This window comes from Hyperolius riggenbachi, chromosome 8 (genome assembly GCF_040937935.1).
Source record: "Hyperolius riggenbachi isolate aHypRig1 chromosome 8, aHypRig1.pri, whole genome shotgun sequence".
NCBI lineage: Eukaryota > Metazoa > Chordata > Amphibia > Anura > Hyperoliidae > Hyperolius > Hyperolius riggenbachi.
Window position 1 is genome coordinate 31,150,394 of NC_090653.1, and position 22,133 is coordinate 31,172,526.

The 22,133-nt window shown below is 48.2% G+C and overlaps 1 protein-coding gene across 1 annotated transcript in view; it reads right to left on the bottom strand.

Annotated features, from left to right (window-relative positions):
- Positions 1-16,719, bottom strand: part of SH3BP5L (SH3 binding domain protein 5 like) — a 37,830-nt gene extending 21,111 nt beyond the window's left edge. The window contains exons 1-2 of the mRNA XM_068250153.1: positions 16,476-16,719; positions 184-385 (exon numbers count right to left, since the gene is read on the bottom strand). Of these exons, the coding sequence (XP_068106254.1) occupies positions 184-369 (186 nt within the window). The 5' untranslated portion in view covers positions 370-385; positions 16,476-16,719. The remainder of the gene's footprint in view (positions 1-183; positions 386-16,475) is intronic.
- Between the last annotated feature and the right edge of the window lie 5,414 nt (positions 16,720-22,133).

A 22,133-nucleotide genomic window follows, 5' to 3' on the forward strand; every position in this document is an offset into this window, starting at 1 on the left:
TCACAGGTACAGCTATGACCCCTCTGGCCCACACCACATCTCACGGGTACAGCTATGACCCCTCCCAGCCATACATTACAACTCACAGGTAATTTGTAGAGGGCTGCAGCATGTGGAGGTGCTTTAAAGCAAACCTGTGAAAAAGGTAGTAAAATATAACAATGTGGTAAAATAAACACGTACCTGTATCCGGGGATCCAGCTCCTCCTCCATCTCCCCTTCCTGCTTCTTGCCATTGCTGATATTCTCCACCATCTTCTTCCCCTCCGACCCGCCCCCTCCCTCCAACTCTGGGTGGGTAGTTGGGGCATCCTCGGCCCCCGGAGTGGGGAGCCTCTCCTCGCATGGCGGTCCTTCCCTGATGTCCATGGCAGCTTCTTCAGGCCTGCAGATCAGACACAGGACAGTTATAGAAAGCATTCTGTTTAACGTGGGATAAAACTGACATGACATTCAATAAAAATGTGTTTCCTACGTTTTATTACCCATACAGTTTGCTTTTGTGCACAAGTAATACTGTCTGTCTACAAAGTATCCCAAACTACAGTTTATCTGCTCTGAAAGCTGACATTGCATTTGCATGCATACCTGCTGTATTTATATATTAAAATCTATCTAGTGATCACATCTCCGCTCTTTCTGCTTCTCATCTCGGTACAGCTCCGTTTCGGCAGTTTGCTAATGTTTACTAAATGTATCTGACACAGGAATGTAAACAAAAGATAATGTTATCACCTCTTCAGATGCAGCCAGAAGCTGCCCACTGAAGCAAGAATCTTTCAGCTGAAGAACAAAGTGCTGTGTTTAACTGTTTGAATGCGGTAGTACAACAAAAAAAATTTTGTGGTAGTAGATTTTATGCTCTAAATAATCATTTATAACAAAGAGGAAATTTTAGGTTTCATTCCACTAAGAGACCGGTATCCTCTCCAAAACATAAAATAAGGGAACAACAAGATTTCCATCCTCACCCTGAAACCCGCGATCAGCATCGAACACATGCAGCAACAGGCTAGGTTTGGACTGCTCTCTCTGATGCAACAGCCCGAAATGATCTCAGGCAGTAGATTGGACAGCCTCTGTAGGGGCTTTCTAATAGTACTGCTAGCATTTCAAAATTGGCTTCATATTAAAATTCATTATTACATAGTCAATACAATAATTCAAAAGCACCAACTGCTGAAAAGAGGCATAATGACACAGTACAAAGAATGAGGTCAGCCTGAGATAATCATAGGCCATTAAAACTCAGACAGCTTCAGAATTAGGCCTTATGTCACACAGGCGAATCATCGCTAGCGAGGAACCACCCAAACGCCAGAGATGCTTAGCAGCCCGCCGCGCTGTATAATGCCGGGGACCTAAACCAGATCATGCATCTTAAAGCTAATGGGAATCCAGGATTAAGTAAAAAAAAGTCAGATACTCACCTAAAGGAGAGGGAAGGCTCGGTCCTAATGAGCCTTCCCTCTCCTCTGCCGGTGCCCCCGATGCAGCGCTGGCTCCCCTGTTCAAATCCCCTGCTGAGGGAACTTCGGAAGTCTTCAGGAGCCAAGTCCTCCCGCAGACAGGCGGCTCCACACTGCGCACGTGCGAGTGCGTCATAGAGGGCGCGTGTGCAGTGTAGAGCGGCCTGTCTTCGGGAGTACTCGAGCTCCCGAAGCATTTCCGAAGCCTTCCTTCAGCGGGGGAACAGCGGTATTTAACTGAAACGGTCGAATACCGCTACGGGGGAGCCAGCGCAACAGCGGGGACCAGGAGAGGGAGTGCTTTATGGGACCCAGAGCCTCACTCTCCTTAGGTGAGTATCTGACTTTTTTTTTTTTTATAAATGGGTTCCCATTCACTTTAAGGGAAAAACAGGGGTCCGCAGCTGGGGGTGGGGGGATCCACAGCCGCCACTCCCACTGTACAGGAGGATGTGTGGAAGCGGACGTGAACTCAGAACTTCCTCTCTGCTCTAAAAGATAAGCACCAGCATAACCTTTAAAGATGCAGCGTGTCCACTTCCTGCTTTCATGGAAGCAGACATAGGGTTAACATCCTCTGTTTACAAATTAGCTGCTCTGCCATTTCAGCTGACAGCTGAGAGATCAAATTACAGTTGTGATTAGTCACAGATGAGGGGGAACTAGACAGGCAAAACTCTCTAAATACATGCAGGGTACATTTCTCTGTGTTTTCCGTCTGTCCTGTGCAAGAGTTCAGGTCCACGTTAAAGGCTTAGGTGCTGTTTTACACTACATGCGTTTTGAGGTGCGACTGGATCGCAAAACGCTAGGTACACTTTGCACTAATGGAACTAATGGAAACCGCTCTGAGATTTTTCCATTAGTGTGCTTCGAATGCGATTTGCCCGATCACCATCATTTTTCATGCGATTCACCTCCTATACATAGTCTAGGGGCACCAGAAAAATCGCAGAGCAATCTCGCCACTATAAGATTTTTCCACCGTTCAGCAAGTCAAAATATTTTCCCCGCCCATTTTTTTCCCCTTTACAAGTCGCAAATACAATTCACTGCAGTGGAATGGAAGAAATGTGATCTAATCATCTTCCTCTGTGGAAAAGAGCCCTCTCAGCTCACTAGGAACCATCCCTTCTGTGAGGTGTTCCCTGATGTTCCCTCAGACAGCAGCACATGTATACATGTAACAGCCCTCTCAGCTCACTAGGAACCATCCCTTCTGTGAGGTGTTCCCTGATGTTCCCTCAGACAGCAGCACATGTATACATGTAACAGCCCTCTCAGCTCACTAGGAACCATCCCTTCTGTGAGGTGTTCCCCGATGTTCCCTCAGACAGCAGCACATGTATACATGTAACAGCCCTCTCAGCTCACTAGGAACCATCCCTTCTGTGAGGTGTTCCCGGATGTTCCCTCAGACAGCAGCACATGTATACATGTAACAGCCCTCTCAGCTCACTAGGAACCATCCCTTCTGTGAGGTGTTCCCGGATGTTCCCTCAGACAGCAGCACATGTATACATGTAACAGCCCTCTCAGCTCACTAGGAACCATCCCTTCTGTGAGCTGTTCCCCGATGTTCCCTCAGACAGCAGCACATGTATACATGTAACAGCCCTCTCAGCTCACTAGGAACCATCCCTTCTGTGAGGTGTTTCCGGATGTTCCCTCAGACAGCAGCACATGTATACATGTAACAGCCCTCTCAGCTTACTAGGAACCATCCCTTCTGTGAGGGGTTTCCGGATGTTCTCTCAGACAGCAGCACATGTATACATGTAACAGCCCTCTCAGCTCACTAGGAACCATCCCTTCTGTGAGGAGTTCCCCGATGTTCCCTCAGACAGCAGCACATGTATACATTCAACAGCCCTCTCAGCTCACTAGGAACCATCCCTTCTGTGAGGTGTTCCCCGATGTTCCCTCAGACAGCAGCACATGTATACATGTAACAGCCCTCTCAGCTCACTAGGAACCATCCCTTCTGTGAGGTGTTCCCCGATGTTCCCTCAGACAGCAGCACATGTATACATGTAACAGCCCTCTCAGCTCACTAGGAACCATCCCTTCTGTGAGGTGTTCCCGGATGTTCCCTCAGACAGCAGCACATGTATACATGTAACAGCCCTCTCAGCTCACTAGGAACCATCCCTTCTGTGAGGTGTTCCCCGATGTTCCCTCAGACAGCAGCACATGTATACATGTAACAGCCCTCTCAGCTTACTAGGAACCATCCCTTCTGTGAGGTGTTCCCCGATGTTCCCTCAGACAGCAGCACATGTATACATGTAACAGCCCTCTCAGCTCACTAGGAACCATCCCTTCTGTGAGCTGTTCCCCGATGTTCCCTCAGACAGCAGCACATGTATACATGTAACAGCCCTCTCAGCTCACTAGGAACCATCCCTTCTGTGAGGTGTTCCCGGATGTTCCCTCAGACAGCAGCACATGTATACATGTAACAGCCCTCTCAGCTCACTAGGAACCATCCCTTCTGTGAGGTGTTCCCGGATGTTCCCTCAGACAGCAGCACATGTATACATGTAACAGCCCTCTCAGCTCACTAGGAACCATCCCTTCTGTGAGGTGTTCCCCGATGTTCCCTCAGACAGCAGCACATGTATACATGTAACAGCCCTCTCAGCTCACTAGGAACCATCCCTTCTGTGAGGTGTTCCCGGATGTTCCCTCAGACAGCAGCACATGTATACATGTAACAGCCCTCTCAGCTCACTAGGAACCATCCCTTCTGTGAGCTGTTGCCCGATGTTCCCTCAGACAGCAGCACATGTATATAGGTCTCTCACCAGTCCTGTTATATAACCGTCTATTCTTGCACCTTACCTGGGAGGCATTGGCTCTGCACTGTCATTGTCTGAATATTAGCAGCAATCTTGACTGACAGGCCTAATGCTATTAGGTGAGGCATGTTAAGCACTGCTTAATGCCACTGGCCTTATTCAGGGAGACAAGAGTAGCCAACAAGGGTTACAGTGTACCCGAGGCTGACTGTGACCCAAAAACAGATACTTACCTACAAAGAGGGAAGCCTCAGAATCCTCCATAGGCGTCCCCGTGTCCTTCTCGCCCCCACCGACCCCCCAGGACATAGCAGGCAAGAGCTTGTTGGATGTGTTAACTTGGCCGTGCTCCCTGCTGTGTACGAGCCAGGCCATACATCCAACACTGTGGAGTTGGTACAAAAATCATTCCACTCCAACTCAGACTCCTCAGTTTATGAAACCACCGACATCAGGTACCCCAAAATGACCTGACTCCACAGCGGGTACAAAAATCATCCAACTCCTCAGTTTATGAAACCACCAACTCCAGGTAACCAAAAATTAATCCAACTCCGACTCCACAGCCCTGCATACACCGCCTGCGCTAATCAATGGTTATCAGATTGTATAAAAATAGTGACAGTTTCTTTAAGCAAACTTAATGCAAATTAAAAAAAAAAAACAGAAAAAAAACATGATATAAGGAATCGTATGTGTAGTACAGATAATTCATAGAACATTAATGGCAAAGAAAAAAAAAGTCATTTTTATTTTCAGTTATATCGTTTTGTTTTTTTCTAATAACATTGCATTCTGCCATAATTTGCAGTTGACAAACGACACTCTGTATTTTAAAGGGGGATCTGTAACATGAAAAAATTCCCCTGGGGGGTACTAACTTCGGGAGGGGGAAGTCTCTGGATCCTATAAAGGCTTCCACTGTCGTCCTCCGTCCCACGGTGATTTCGCTGTGCCCCTCCGAATGGCGGCCATGTAAATATTTACCTTTCCCTGTTCCAGCGCAGGAGCGGCTCTCAGCTCGGAAATAGCGAATCCCGGTCGTGTCCGCTCTGCTGCGCAGGCGCAAGTCTGCTGTGCCTGCACAGTAGAGCGGACCAGATAGAGGTAACTATTTCCACCTATTTCCGAGCCGAGAGCCACAACAGCGCTGGAACATGGAAAGGTAAATATTGCACAGCCTGACAAATTGTTGGCTGTGCATTCAGTGGGCTGCAGCAAGACCGTCGTGGGACGGAGGAGGACAGGAGAAGCCTCAATAGGGTCCAGAGGGTTCCCTCTCCCGAGTACCCCCAGAGGACATTTTTTTTTTAAATAACAATGGCCTCAATTCACTAAGCTTATCTCCTGTCCATGGTGATAAGGCATGTAGTATTCAGGAAATATTTTACCTCAGGCAAACCTAAAGTTAACTCTTCTGTCTTTAAGTTAACTCTTTAATCCTTAAAATAACTTCAGCGTTAAAGACAGGCTGTTCATTAACTGCGTGTGAAAATAACTACAGGGGAGACAAGTTAACTACAGAGGAGGTAAGTTAACTACAGAAGAGGTAATGTAAGGAATGAAGAGATGAGATAACTCTCTTACTGTGTGGAGGTAAGTTTTCTCTTGCCTTATTATCTCCAGCATGATCTTAGTGAATTGAGGCCAATCTCTTTAAGCTATAAAACAAAGAAATAACGACCCTTTGAACTCTCCTGCAGTAAAATCTTATTTCAAGCGGTCCCTCACTGCTTCAGTTCTTCAGAACACAGGACTGTATTCCACCCCAGTTGGGTGGAATAGCTCAGAGAAGCTCTTTTGCATAGATAACAACTGAAGTCTCTTAACTCTTTCTGTAGTGGAAAACATGAGATTCTTTGCTTTGCTACTAATGTTCTATTTCTTAGCTGTACTACATGTACAATTTATTATGTCAAATTTATTTTCGCTTCAGGCTTGCGTTAAAGTAAACCTAAGATGAATAAAAAAAGTTGAGTTTTACTTACCTGAGGCTTCTTTTAGTCCACCGTAGTCTTTAAAGAGGAACTGTAACGACAAAACGGCCCCTGGGGGGTACTCACCTCGGGTGGGGGAAGCCTCAGGATCCTAATGAGGCTTCCCACGCCGTCCTCCGTCCCTCGGGGGTCTCGCTGTGCCCCTCCGTACAGCCGTGACGCAATATTTACCTTCCTGGCTCCTGCGCAGGCGCTCTGATGGCTGTCGGCGCCGAAGTAGGCGGAAATACCCGATCGCCGTCGGGTCTGCTCTACTGCGCAGGCGCAAGTTTCCGGCGCCTGCGCAGTAGAGCGGACCCGAGGGAGATCGGGTATTTCCGTCTATTTCCGTGCCGAAAGTCGCCACAGCGCCCCCGCTGGAGCCAGCAAAGGTAAATATTGAAGCTACAGTCGGCTCTGTCGCCGGCTGTTCGGAGGGCTGCAGCGAGACCCCCGTGGGACAGAGGACGGCGTGGGAAGCCTCAATAGGATCCAGAGGCTTCCCCCTACCGAGGTGAGTACCCCCCAGGGGAGGTTTTTGTTGTTACAGAGTCTCTTTAAAGACACTCTGTAACAAAAAAAGTTCCCCTGGGGGGTACTCACCTCGGTAGGGGGAAGCTTCAGGGTCCCAATGAGGCTTCCCCCTCCCCTGTAGCTGCAGGCAATCCAGCGCTGGCTCCCCCGAAACATCCCGCAATCCTCCCCGACAAGCCTGACAAGGAATGATATATTTACCTTCCCGGCTCCAGCGGGGGCGCTGTTGTGACTCTCAGCACAGAGATAGGCGGAAATAGCCGATCTCCATCGGGTCTGCTCTACTGCGCAGACGCAGGAGACTTGCACCTGTGCAGTAGAGTGGGTCAACAGAGATCGGCTATTTCCGCCTATCTCCGAGCGGAGAGCCGATACTGCGCCTGCGCTGGGAAGGTAAATATTTACATCCCCGCTGTTCGGAGGGGCACAGCGAGACCGCCATGGGCCACAGGAAGATGGGGGAAGCCTCGATAGGATCCGGAGGCTTCCCCCATCCGAGGTGAGTACCTCCCAGGGGAACTTTTTTTAGTTTCAGGTTTTCTTTAACGTACCTCAAGGTCCTCTCCATTACTCCGTGCACAATGGCGCATGCGCTGTCCCGGCTGTGTGCCTCCTCGTTCGCACCCTGGCCAGGAGGGTTCTGCACCTGCGCAGATACAATTTTGCACAATCGGTCCATGCACAGCACGTGTGGCCAAGACAGTGCATACGCCGTACTCCATGACTCAGCCGGTCGCAGACCATAATTGGGGTAACCGCCAAAGAACGGAGAGGACATCAAGGGACCTCAAAGACTACAAGAAGCCCCAGGTAACTCCCCTGTCTCAGGTACACATTAATAAACCCACATACGCTGCTGCCCTGCTGTAGGCGCCCCCCCCCCCCCCCCGTGCAGTCCGATAATATCCAGGACACAGAACCGGTCACACATACAGATCTGTGCAGTGTTTGTACATTGCACAGCCACTGACCTGTAACTCTTCATACACCCTCATCAGCTGCATCCTGCGGAGTAACTAAGCACCGCTGTCCAGTACACGGGTGAGGGACGCACCATACAAGCCCTCCATTATATCTGACACAGCTGCCACGTCTCTACAAAGAGCTGATTGTTCCACACCAGCCACAGAGGCTCCTTTACCAGAGAGCGCCGATGTGCTTAACGCTATCCTAATGAAATCACACACTCTGCAGTTCATGTGCGAACATTTCATCCTTTGCTAATAATCTGTATTAAAGGGGAACTGAAGAGAGAGGTATATGGAGGCTGTCATGTTTATTTCCTTTTAGACAATACCAGTTGCCTGGCAGCCCTGCTGATCCTCTGCCTCTAATACTATTAGCCATAGCCCCTGAACAAGCATGCAGCAGATCAGGTGTTTCAGTGGTTCAGACTTATAAGTCTGATCTGACAAGACTAGCTACATGCTTGTTTCTGGTTTTATTCAGACACTACTGCAGAGAAATAGACCAGCAGGGCTGCCAGGCAACTGGTATTGATTAAAAGGAAATAAACATGACAGCCTCCATATACCTCTCTCTTCAGTTCCCCTTTAAGGCTAATTTCACACCAGGACGTTGTGTTAGAGGGGGCGTTAAGGTCGCATAACGTCCCCCTAACTCAACGCCTGGTGGTGCTGAATCTGGACGTCAGAGTGAGCCGCGTTGTGCAGCTCACTCTGGCGTCAGTGATGCCGTGATGCGCACTCTTGTGCGCATGCGGCATCACGTGGTCCCGCCGGCCAATCGCCGCACAGAGCGGCTGCTCCAGGAAGTAAACACTGCACGTCATAACGTGCAGTGCATATTAATTAGCCATGTGCCTGGCCGCTCTCCGCTCCTCCCAAACATTACTGAGCATGTGCAAGCAGTCTAACGCGGCTCAGCCGCGTCCAAAGTACTGCATGCAGTACGTTGTCTTGTGACGCAGCGTTACAATGTAACGCAACGTCCGCACTGTGAACAGCCCCATTGATTTTTCATTACTGTGCGGTGGGCTGCGTTACAGGCTGCTCTAACGTGCGCCTGTAACGTCCCACTGTGAAACCAGCCTAAAGGGAACCTGTGAAATAAAAATAAGTAAAAAGAATTTAGATTCCACATAGGGAAAGCCTCTGGGCCATAAGCTTTCTAATGCAACTAGGAGCCCACAGGCACTGTGCAGGGCCCCTCCAAATGTATGTTCCCATGGATGCGCTTTTTACCGAGCGTCGGCGTACTACGCATGTGCAAGTATGGCACCGCCTGTGCAAGTAAGACGAAGCCGCTCCTTCACAAGCGTTTTTATGTCACTGCGGAGGCACAACCGTACTTGCGTATGCACTGTACGCCATCACTTGTGCACAAAGGGAACGCAGCCGCAAACAACAAGAGGGTCCCGTCCAACTCGCAGGTTCGCTTTAAAAAGGATGCCATTTTTTTCTAGCTTTAAGACTGTGTATACTTTCAGACTATGTTTTACACCTCCTGCTGTGTTCACATATACCAACGTCAAACCAACAAACGTTAATTCAGGTAATACCTTTACCACTTGACCACTGAGGTGTTTTTACCCCTTTAGGACCAGAGCAATTTTATCCTGCCTTTCTTTCGCCAATAACTTAATCGCTACTAATCACAACTAAATTATCTATACCTTGTTTTTTCCGCCACCAATTAGGCTTTCTTTGGGAGGTGCATTATGCTAAGAATTATTTTATTCTAAACGCAGTTTAATTGGAATAAGAAAAAAAAATTTGAAAAAAAATTTTAAAAAAATCATTTCTCAGTTTTTGGCCATTATAGTGTTAAAATACAACGTTCTACTGTGGATAAAAGCCACACGTTGTATTTGCCCATTTGCCCTGGTTATTGCAACGTTTAAAAAATGTCCCTAGTACAATGTATGGCGCCAATATTTTATTTGGAAATAAAGGTGCATTTTTTCAGTTTTGCGTCCATCACTAATTACAAGCCCGTAAAATAAAAATGTAAGTAATATACCCTCTTGACATAAGGTCCGCCATCCAACTTACAGCATCTGAGCCTAATATAGCGCCAAAGACCATTAGCAGAGACAACGTAACACCTTGGTCAAACTTCAAAGAAATTGATGAAGAAGTCACATCAAGCATCCTCCTTCACGTCCGCCTAACTACCTGTGACCTGGATCCTGGCCCAACACAGTTCATGTTGAACTGCCCCGACCTGTTCGTACCGGTATTGCTCAAAATTGTTAACTGTTCCTTACAATCAGGGATATTTCCTGCTTTACTGAAGGAAGCAATCATCAGGCCTCTCCTCAAAAAACCCTCCCTGGACCCAGATGCAATGACCAGCTACAGACCTGTCTCTAACCTCCCCTTTCTGGGAAAGCTAATTGAAAAAGCTGTATACCTCCAGCTAGAAGCCAGAATCCTACAAAATAACAGTTATGACCCATTCCAGTCTGGCTTCAGGAAATACCACAGCACTGAAACTGCCCTCATCCAAATATGCAACCACCTGCTCATGGCAAGAGACAGAGGAGAGTGCTCCATCCTTATACTGCTATACCTTTCTGCAGCCTTTGACACAGTTGACCATGACATCTTGATAAACAGGCTACAGGAATACTGCGGCATTGATGGCATAGTACTTCAGTGGTTCCAATCCTTCTTGAGTGGCAGAACCCACAAAGTGTCTATGGGGCCCTTCCTGTCCACCCCTGTAACACTTAAGTATGGGGTGCCCCAGGGCTCAATCCTCTCTCCCCTGCTTTTCACGATTTACATGCTACCGTTGGGAAAACTAATCCAAAAACATGGCCTGACATACCACTGCTATGCAGACGACACCCAACTATATCTTTCCTTCAAGCCTGGTGTGACAGACCCAACTCTAACTATAAACGCCTGCTTACGTGAACTACAGCAATGGATGAATGACAACTGGCTGAAACTAAATTCAGACAAAACTGAAGTCCTTCTGATTGGAGGGCAGAGCATGATAACAAAACAACTTAACTTGCAGTCTTCACCACTGGGAATAGGAGGCACGGATCTACGCAGCTCTGATCATGTGCGTAGCCTGGGAGTTCTAATTGATGGGGATTTAAACTTCAGAACTCAAATCTCTGCTGTGGTGAAATCATCCTATTTTCACCTGAAGAACATTGCAAAAATCAAGCACCTCATACCCCCAGAAGATCTGCCAACCTTAGTCCACGCCTTCATCACATCCCGACTGGACTACTGCAATGCTCTCTACACTGGCCTTCCAAAAAAGGCCTTGTACCGGCTACAGCTGATACAGAATACTGCTGCCAGACTACTAACCAACCAACCCCGTCACTGCCACATAACGCCAGTCCTGCATTCCCTTCACTGGCTACCTATAGAATGGAGGGTCCTATTCAAGATCGGCCTACTGACATTTAAATCCCTGAATAATCTAGGCCCTGGATACATGAAAGATATGTTACAGCTGCGAAGCAATCCCCGCATTCTCAGATCCACAGGCTCTAATAATCTAGTCATACCCAGAGTCCACTTAGAAACTTTTGGTCCCAGAGCCTTCTGTCATGCTGCCCCTAGGTTTTGGAACTCCTTACCTCAACAGATCAGGACAGCCCCATCCCTGGACGTGTTTAAATCCAGACTGAAAACCCACCTGTTCAGTCTGGCATTTGCAGAAATATAACTTTTGTTGTGTGAATACTTCATCCTACTAATTACTGAATCTGAGAGAGCCTAAGCGCTTTGAGTCCTATGGGAGAAAAGCGCTATAGAAATGTTATTGTATTGTATATTGTATTGTATAAATATATAAAAAAAAAAAAGTTCCCAAAGGTAACTACTTATGTAATTTTTTTTTTTTATGTCTTTTTTTTTCTATACAAAAAAAAAGTTTGGGTACTATGGGAGGGAAATAGTTAATTATAGAAGTCTGTGTTGGAATTTTTATTAAATAAGTGAATGTTGGTGTAATTTACTATTTGGCCACAAGATGTCCTCAGTAATTATTTCTGATTTACATACATAAGGACATGAATCGGAAGTAATGCATGGCGCAGTAACAACAGGAAGATACAATGAATGCAGGCATCTCATAGATGGCAGCATTCATTGCATCGGGGACTTAGATTAATGAATGGGAACTGCATTCCCATTCATTCATCTCTCGGCTAACAGGCAATGACGCTGCACGCGTGCCGCTGGAGGCTTATATTCAAGGCCCTGGTACTTCAAGTGAAGTTTTGCCGGGCCGTGAATATACTGCATAAGATGCAGTAAGTGGTTAATGACTAAATGTACAAGATTTTCTTGCAAGATTTCGAACCTTTACTGCCTGTTCAGACTGTCAGCGTTTGTAGAACGCGTATAAATTCAAAGAAACGCAAGTTGAAAAACGCATGCGTTTTTCTTGCGTTCTAATGTGTTTTCTATTGCGTTTTGCACACACACGTGACCCAGGAAAAAAAAAAAAAAAAAAGAATTATAGGAACGGCAGAGGGAAACGTACGCTAAAAACGCAATAGTAAGCATTTTTGATACGCGTCCATAGACTTTCATTGCGTCCGTTTCTATGCGTGACGCACAGAACTGCATGCAGCAATGCGGATAAGAAACGTATGCGTCTCATACGCATACATGTGAACTAGCCCATTCAAAAGCATTAGGAGCCGTTTCTATGCGTTTTTGGTACCCGTACGCGTTCCCTGAAAAACGGCTAGGAACGCGCATAGTCTGAACAGGCCCTTACTTGAACCCAGAGCGTGAACTTCATCCCAATCAGTAGCGGATACCCCCTTTCCCACAAGAAATCTTTACCTTGTCTCAAATAGATCATTGGGGGGGGAAGGGGGGGGGGGGGGTCTGTGAGACTGATAATGTTGTTAAACCCCTCCCACAGTGTGATGTCATGACCATGGCCCTGACAGTTTGCTGTCTGTTAACCTTGTCGCATTGTGGGAAATAACAGCTGTTTTCAACTGCCAAGCAAGCAGCATCTCCCTCTGTGCATAGAACTCTCAGTAACAAACATTCTGTACAGATCACCTGGCAAGACTAAAGATGTCACCACCAGTAATACATTTCAGAAAGTAAATCAAGGAGAGGAAATATTTTACAATGGGCAAACACAGACTAAATAACCTATTAACTACCTAACGACCGCGTCACGCCAATGGGTGTAACCGCGGCGGCAGCCCCAGGACCGCCTAACGCCAATTGGTGTCAAGTCCTGGAGCCGGCTACTGCAGATCGCGCACAGGCTGTGTGCGCATCTCCTGCTCAGGGGGGGGGGGGGGGTCATAGCTCCGCCCCACCTTAAGTCTCCAAGTGGCGATTGCCGCTTGGGTGACCGTTAGATGGCGAAACCGCCGTCTTTCTACCAAGTACAGCGCTGCGATGTGCAGCAGCGCTGTACTGGGGACAGCCGTGTGACACGGCTGTCCCCCTGGGGCACAGGAAAGTGATCAGCAGTGATAGGCTGGCCAGGGGAGGGGGGGGGGGGAGGGAGAATTTAAAGTAAAATACAAAAATGTATTTAAAAAAATAAATATTAGCAAAATAATAAACAAACATCTGGGGGGCAATCAGACCCCACCAACAGAAAGCGCTCTGCTGGGAAGAAAAGGGGGGAGGTGGGAAATCACTTGTGTGCTGTGTTGTGTGGCTCTGCAGCTTGGCCTTAAAGCTGTAGTGGCCCATTACAGTAAAAATGGCCTGGTCTTTAGGGGGGATTAACACTGTGGTCCTCAAGAGGTTAAAAAAGAGGTTATTTTCACTGCAGTTCCTCTTTAAGTTTCTTCTTCAGACATCATAAAGAACTAAATAAATCAGAACTGTAGGATTCATGACTAAGGCCTGGTGCACACCAGAGGAGTTTTTATGAGCGTTTTGAGTTTTTAAATCTGCTGCTAATGTTATCCTATGTGTCTGTGCACACTGGAGCAATGAGGTTTTGTAAAAAACCCCATAGCATTACATTGGGAAGAGCTTTTGAAACCTCTAGTGCCCAAACGCTAGAGGTTTCAAAAGCTCTTCCCAATGTAATGCTATGGGTTTTTTTTTTTACAAAACCTCATCGCTCCAGTGTGCACAGACACAGGATAACAATAGCAGCAGATTTAAAAACTCAAAACGCTCAGAAAAGCTCCACTGGTGTGCACCAGGCCTACGGCATTGTTCTCACTCTGACGCTTTAAAGAGAGCCCGAAGGTGGGCTCAAAAAATGAAAAAAAAATAAAATAAAGTAGGCTACCTGATCCACAGGGCTGAGCGGAGCAGGTAGCCACAAAAACCGCCGCTCCCATGGGCCACAATGGCCCACTTTCACTTGCGTGGCCTCTGGGTCACGACGCTGCACTGAAAGACTGTGTGTCTCTCAAAGCGTGCAGGGAGGCGGGGGAGCAGCAGGAGGCGCGGCCAGAGGGAGAGAGCTGCCCAATGGCAGCTCAGGAAACCCTGCAGGAACCCCCCTGGCGGGCGTTTTGAACAGGGAATCCCTCTCCCTTGTGTTTACCTCCGTGATAGCGACAAATCTTGTAGCTAAACTCGGGGGGGGGGGGGGGCTAAAGCGTGGTGGTGGGGGGGCAGAGATCGGCGCCACCCGGCTGAAGAAAACTTCTGGGGAGAACACTGTAATCCTATGGATTTACTCACACTGGCGAGTGTAATTTCCACTGATTGCAATCGCGCAGTAAGCATCATTTCCCCGGTAATTGTGTTGCAGCAATTAAAGGGCACAGAGGCTGGTCAATGTATACGCAACTTGCCTCTGTATCCCAATACGATTTGTCAAACCCACCTCGGGTTCTCTTTAAAAGGAAATAACTATGGCTGCCTCCACATACCTCTCACTACAGGTGTACTCCTAGCTGCTCAAAAATGCAAACTCATTCTTTACCTAAAGTGGACCTGAACTCTTGCACAGGACAGAAGGAAGACATAGAGAAGTGCACCCTCTATGTATTTAGAGAGTTTAGCCTTTCTAAATCCCCCTTATCTGTGTCTAATCACTAGTGAAATTTGATCTCTCAGCTTTGTCAGCTCAGGAATCTTGGCAGTCTTCGTCAGAACAGCTAAATTTGTAAATATAGAATGTTAACCCTTTGCCTGCTTCCATGAAAGCAGGAAGTAGACATGCTGCAGATTTATTACAGGATTTCAATCAGCCGTAACAAATAAATATTTTTCTTTAAAGGTTATTATGCTGTTGCTTATCTTCTAGAGCAGAGAGGATGTTCTGAGTTCAAGTCCGTTTTAATTCTGAGACTTATTCAAATAGCGGATTATGAAAGAACAGAGACTGAAATGCAGGAGACAGCAAGGCTGGAAATTTAGGACACCGCTTAGACGCAGATTGGGGGGGGGGGGGGGGGGGGTGGTGGTTTCCACTAGCAGCACTGAACTGATTCCAATGCCAAATTGCTAGGTTCTGCAAAACTAATGCAAATCATGCAGGCAGGTTTCCACTTGTGTGACGTTACTTTGTATTTTGAATGAATGGAAATGTCAGTCCTGCTGCACTCATGTAAAAAGCACAGGAAAATAGCAGTGCTATGATTTTTATTTCATTTTTTGCAACCCAGAAATTGAAAAGGGTTTTTTTTTTTCCCCTTTTTGTCACAAATCACAACACCCAGTAATCATGCTATAATTGCGGCAGCAGTGCGCAGGGTGGGTACACGTGAAATCGCATCACAACACGTTTCTCAGTGGAAAAAAAAATACCTTACTATCCCTGCAGATTTGTTTCTCAGCTCACTTTAGAACCAGGAATAGTAATTCTGTCCTGCCAGGAACAGCCCGCCAGCCCTGCCCTCCGGAGAGGCTGGAACCATCCATTCATCACAAACCTGCCATTTTTACTGCTTCCAATAAAACACTTTCAACAGCTGACTGTTCTGACCACCAGCCCCCTGTGACTTGCTGCCCACCATACCAATTTGCTGCTCACCACCCCCATGTGACTTGCTGCCCACTGTGATTTGCTACCCACTATCCCTCTGTGACAGCTGCCCAGTACACTTGTGATTTGCAAGTTGCAGCCCACCACACCCCTGTGACTTTGCTGCCCCAGACCCCTGTGACTTTGCTGCCCCAGACCCCTGTGACTTTGCTGCCCCAGACCCCTGTGACTTTGCTGCCCCAGACCCCTGTGACTTGCTGCCCACCACCCTCTGTGACTTGCTGCCCCAGACACCTGTGACTTGCTGCCCACCACCCTCTGTGACTTGCTGCCCCAGACCCCTGTGACTTTGCTGCCCACCACACCCATGTGACTTTGCTGCCCACCACACCCATGTGACAGCTGCCCACCACCCCCTGTGACTTGCTCCCCAGACCACAGTGACTTTGCTGCCCACCACCCCCTGTGACTTTGCTGCCCACCACACCCATGTGACAGCTGCCCACCTGTGACTTGCTTCCCAGACCACAGTGACTTTGCTGCCCACCACTCCCTGTGACTTTGCTGCCCACCACACCCATGTGACAGCTGCCCACCACCCCCTGTGACTTGCTCCACAGACCCCTGTGCCTTCGCTGCCCAACACCCCTGTGACTTGCTGTCATTGCCATGAGAGGATCAGTGTCATGTCAGCCTGGTAACACTGAGGATAGCCGGAATATGACGTCACTAGTGTCCTGTCTCTATATATAAAGCTGTATACACACATGCCACCTGCCAGCATCACATGACCCCTCCATGCCCCCTCTGCACATACCCACCTGCACTGTCCCTTTATGGCATGGTGGCCCGGGACCCCCCGCGCTGACGTCACTCAGCTGCCAGTGACGTCACGCGGACCCCCGTCGCAGCTGCCTCCCCTGTTGTTGCTGTCCAGTTGCCTGGATCAAGGCGGCGCCGGAAGCGGAAGTCGCGCGGCAGGGGCGGGGCCGAGATGATGAGGATGGAAGAAGAGGGGGGGGGGAAGAGCTCCGTACAACAAGATGGAGGGTTCTCTGGTTGCCATAACGACCGGCCCCTTCCGCGCAGCCGCTATCTAGCGGGCCAGAGAGGGCGTGGCCTGCTGCTGGTTACCCTGGAAACCGCCTGTCATTTTTTTCCCCCCTTCTTTTTTATGTTAAAGCGCACCTGTCACAACCAAGATAGTGCAGGGAATGAGGCTGGTGGCTGCATAAAAGTAGCCTTTCCCCTAAATAGGTATCTTTTTACAAAAAAATAAAAAAAACTTGCTTAATCAAGGGTCACTTTACAGGTGGCCACGCATTGACCATCCAATTCGATAATAGAGATGGGAAGTTCGCATCTTTTCAAGGATTCGGATGATTCGAATGGGATCATTGAAAAGATCCGGATCTTTGATCCGAATCTCGGATCATTTTACTAGGGAAGCATTCGGGGGTGAAATGACTAGCAGGACAGGACTTTCCCTGCAGTGGACAGGAGAAGGGGAGGGGGGTGGATGGACAGAGAAGGGGAGAAGATGGACAGAGATGGGCAGGGAGTGGACAGAGAAGGGAGGAGGGACGAGCAGAGAGCAGAAATGTTTGTTTGCACACAATACCCACATGCTGCAATCATATGCTTTACATGTATTTCACCTATATGCTCATCTGTGCACTTTAAAATGCAAACGTCTCACAGTGAAAGGCCCAGTGCACACCAAAACCGCTACTAGCAGATCCGCAATACGCTAGCGGTTTTGGGAGCTGATTTCAGAGTGATTCTAGGTATGTTTAGGGCCCTTTCACACCAGAGGGCTTTTTCGGCGTTTTAACGCCACGGCTGAAGTTGGCGTTTTCCTAGGTAAAAGAAAGTCCATAGACTTTCATTTTACCATTCACACTAAACGCCGCGTTTTGGAGCGTTGCGTTTCAACGCTCCCAGGCGCTTTTTTTGGGCCTACCGCGGCGTTTCTCATTACAATTGATTGTAATGTATAGGCGTTAAAACGCCTTCAAAACGCCTTGAAACCGCCTGCAGCCAAAACGCAGCGTTTTAGCCTTTCACCGCTGCCTGTAGTGTGAAAGAGCCCTTAGAGCGGTTTTCTAAACATACCTAGCGGTTTTGGGTGCGTTTTTGTGTAGCAGATTACACATATTGTTACAGTAAAAGCTGTTACTGAACAGCTTCTGTAACAAAAATGCCTGGCAAACCGCTCTGAAGTAGCGTTTTTCAGAGCGGTTTGCGTTTTTCCTATACTTTACATTGAGGACGAAACGCTTCCGAAATCCGCAAACGCGCAGCAGGCGGATGCGGCCGGCGGATCGCTCCAAAAACCGCTCGGTGTGCACTAGGCCAAAGAAAGCATTCCCCAATGTGTCCTTTTCTCACCTCGAACACTCATCATAAATTGAGGGAGAAGTGAAGTGCAGCTGTTCAAGATCATATTGCCCTGCAATCACTGTGCCTGCCCTGTCATTCTAGCCCAGCACGCTGTCTACAAAGTTACTGAGCTGTGCTTCTGAGCCAAAAGTTACCCATTTTGTTCACTATGCACAACTACGGAACAGCCAGCCTAAAATGAGCAGCACATTACAGCCGTGTGCTCTACACATATCTGGCAGTGGCACCCATGCCCCCTCTCTCTCATCTACCTGTCCCTGTGCAAGGCTGGCTCCCCTCCAACTGAGCGATCCATCTCTGCTCTGCTTCCAGGACCCCGCTGCCCGCTGAGAGGGGGCGTACCGCTCCTGGCTCCACCCACTTTGTGAACCAAATCGTTCATTTTGATGATCCGGATGATTCGACTCACAACAAAGATCCGAATCGTTCATGATCCGGACAACACTATTCAATAATTATTATCAAATATCGATTGCGATAAAAATCAGTGCCTTCAAGAACGTGCCTGATCGCCTTTATCGACCGGACATGCGGCAAGATGTTGGGCCGTCGTGGTCGCCCACCGCACGGTGCCCATGCTTTTTTGGAATTCCTCGCTTTTCCATAAACACTGCCGGCGTGGCGCGTATGTGACATCATTTATGTGTCATGTGCCATAGCTCCCAACTGTCCATTTTTCGGAGGGACAGTCCCTCTTTGGGAGCCCTGTCCCTCTGTCCTCCTCATTTGTCCCTCTTTCAGGACTTTGTCCCTCTTTCTATTTAAATATTTATATTTCTCTTCTAAAAAATGTGTTTGATTGCCTCTAAACTTTATTCCCATCCTTTAAATTGATATATTACTAATTGTAAAATGTTAATATGAAGGAAAATGAAGCAGGATAGAAAGGACCAGCGCGGTTTGAATTATAAAACAACATATTTTTCTTATGAAATCTTTATGGTATGTGATAAGGGGTGTGTCAAGGGCGTGGCTTAAGTGTCCCTCTTTCACATCTCAAAAAGTTGGGAGGTATGCATGTGCTGTATGCTGGCAGCATGGATAGCGCTAATAGAAGATCATGTGCAGGGCCGGTTGTAGGGATGCCCCCCTTCCCCACAGCGATTTGGAATGATCGTGCAGCACCTGACAATTTACTCTGCTTCATTTAATGTTCTCACATGACATGCTGCAGCTCAACACAATAGCACACTGACTGGCTGTGTGTCTGTGACAAACAAACTGCTCACCCTCAGCCAGTCCATTCCTCCTCAGGAAGGTACTTACAATACAAAAATGCTGCTCCTGAAATCTCGGCGCCTGATACAGGTTTCACCTTGCATCATGAGAGAACTGTCCCTTAGGGCCCTTTTCCACTAGCGTGTTTGCGCTAGCTGAATCGCAAAACCGCAAACCGCTAGCGATTTTACAATCGCTACGGTTTGCTTTTTAACATAGGAATCGCGGTAGGTAATTTCCACTACCGCGATCCGTTTTTTACTTGATCGCGCCGCGGAGCGACTTTTGCCGCGATTTTGCTATGCAGTGCATAGCATAGCAAAATCGCGGCCGCAAACGTCGGGGAATCGGCGGTAATTGCGATTCAGCAATCGCTAGCGTTCAGCGTGAACGCTAGCGATTGCTGGTGGAAAAGGGCCCTTACCGCTCTTTCACATTAGACAACGCGTGCAGGAGCCGTTTCCTTCAGGCGTTGAATAGGCTGCGGCGTGTCGTCGGGAATCAGCGGTGCGACACTGAGTAGCGGCGGTAGTCATTAATTAACCCGATGGGAAAGCGCTGAATTCTGATGATAAAATGCTCCCGGCTGCGTCGTACCGCAACGCATCGAAACGCAGCGTCGGGTGTGAAAGGTAAAATGAAAGTCTATGGACTTTCATTTTACCTTGGTCAACGTGAAGTTTTGACTTTGCGTTGAAATGCTGAAAAAGGTCTCCAGTGTGAAAGAGCCCTGATCGTGGGATTCCGAAAAAGAATGAGCACTGCATGATGGGAGACACAGGACAGGTAATGTATAAATGCACACAAGGGGGGCACATTTATACACTAGGGAGGCAGCAGCGTACCAGCGGACTCGGACGATTCCCGAGAGATTTCATGCTGAAATTTATGGAGATTCTGTCTGCGGTGTAAGGGCAGCCAACAGATCTCTCTAATCAGATTCGATCAGAGAGATTTGTCTCTTGGTCGAATCTGTCCATCATCACTAGATGTATGGCACCCTTCTTGGCGGTAACCCCGAGCTACAGTCGGGGCGGAAAACAGTATCTCAGAGCGGTAACCCCGACCTGCAGTCATGGGTAGCTGCTAGAGGCTCTATGCAATGCTATGCGCGCAGCGGGCGTTTCAACTCACCTCCCGGGGGATCCCGACGTTGGCCGCCATTCTTCTTCCGCTCCTCCAAGACTCTACTTCCCCCTGGTGAGATTGCCGTCTGTCATCATGACAACAGCTGACAGATAGGCGCTATTCGTGCTACTGACGAGCTACTGTTTGTCCCCTATCTTATTGCCTGATGAAGCTGGCTGTGCCTGCGAAACGCGTTGCATCTTTTGGGGTACCAATAATAAATGTATTTGTTTAATTCAGACAGTATTTTGAGTCTGCTTTCTGGAGGTAAGTCCACCACTGCCTCCCAGCAAATTTCAAAACTTTTATTACCTTTTATCCTGCTGGTGCCTCTGTTCTTTTACGATAATCTCACTATAGGGTTACAGCGCCACCCGGAGGCGGAAGGTAAAACTGCAGTGCTGGAGCCAGGGAGGTGAGTGATTGCTGGGGCTGTGCAGATCTCCCTGGCAGCATGATTTTTTTTCCAGGTTTTAGGGTCTGAAAGCATGCAAAAAATTGCCCCACTTTTAGACCCTGAAATCCAGAAGGAATCATAATGCGAAGGGACTTAAAGGGACTCCGAGCTCTGATTAAAATCAAAATCTGAACTTACCTGGGGCTTGCTCCAGCCCACCGTAGGTCGGGAGGTCCCTCGGTGTCCATCTGGCTCTTCTCCCAGGCCCTGCTCAGAAATGGCTCCCGGCGACACTGGGCCCGAGTGTCGGGCTCCTCTTCCTGAAAGGTGACATCATCATGACGGCCGGCGTGACAGTACGGCACATGCACGATTAAACCGCGCATGCGCAGTACTGTCATGCCGGCCGGCGTGGTGACGACTGACGTCACCTTTCAGGAAGAGGAGCCCGACACTCGGGCCCAGTGTCGCCGGGAGCCATTTCTGACCAGGGCCTGGGATGAACACCGAGGGACCTCCCAAATGGGCTGGAGCAAGCCCCAGGTAAGTTCAGATTTTGATTTTAATTAGAGCTCGGAGTCCCTGTAAACGACACCCTTAGTAAAAATAAACTAATGACATAAACAGGAAAAGATTCTAGAGTTTAGTGGGAAGCGGCGCTATTGGGTCTTCTTAGCTCCAATATTCCAAAAGGGGATTCCACAAACCTTTAGCTGAATAAAATATGAAAAGGAGGAACATGCGCTATTAAAATACCAACTGCTTTTATTTAAATAGTCAGATAAATCAATACATCAATAAAACTTACCTAAAAGGATCCAATAATCCAAGATTCCAAACGACAATCCACAATCATACCATCCACACAATCACACACAATAAATGACCTGACACACACAGCCTTTCAACACCTTAAAGGGACACTTAAGTCAAACAAAAAAAAATGAGTTTTACTCACCTGGGGCTTCCAATAGCCTCCTGCAGCTGTCCGGTGCCCTCGCTGTCTCCCTTTCGATCCTCCTGGCCCCGCCAGCAGCCACTTCCTGTTTCGGTGACAGGAGCTGACAGGCTGGGGATGCGAGTGATACTTCACGTTCCCAGACACATTAGCACCCTCTATGCTGCTATATGGTATATGATATATGCTATAGCAGCATAGATGGCGCTATTGGGGCCAGGATCGCGAAGAATCACTCGCGTCCCCAGCCTGTCAGCTCCTGTCACCGAAACAGGAAGTGGCTGCCGGCGGGGCCTGGAGGATCGGAGGGAGATGGCGAGGGCACCGGACAGCTGCAGGGGGCTATTGGGAGCCCCAGGTGAGTAAAACTCATTT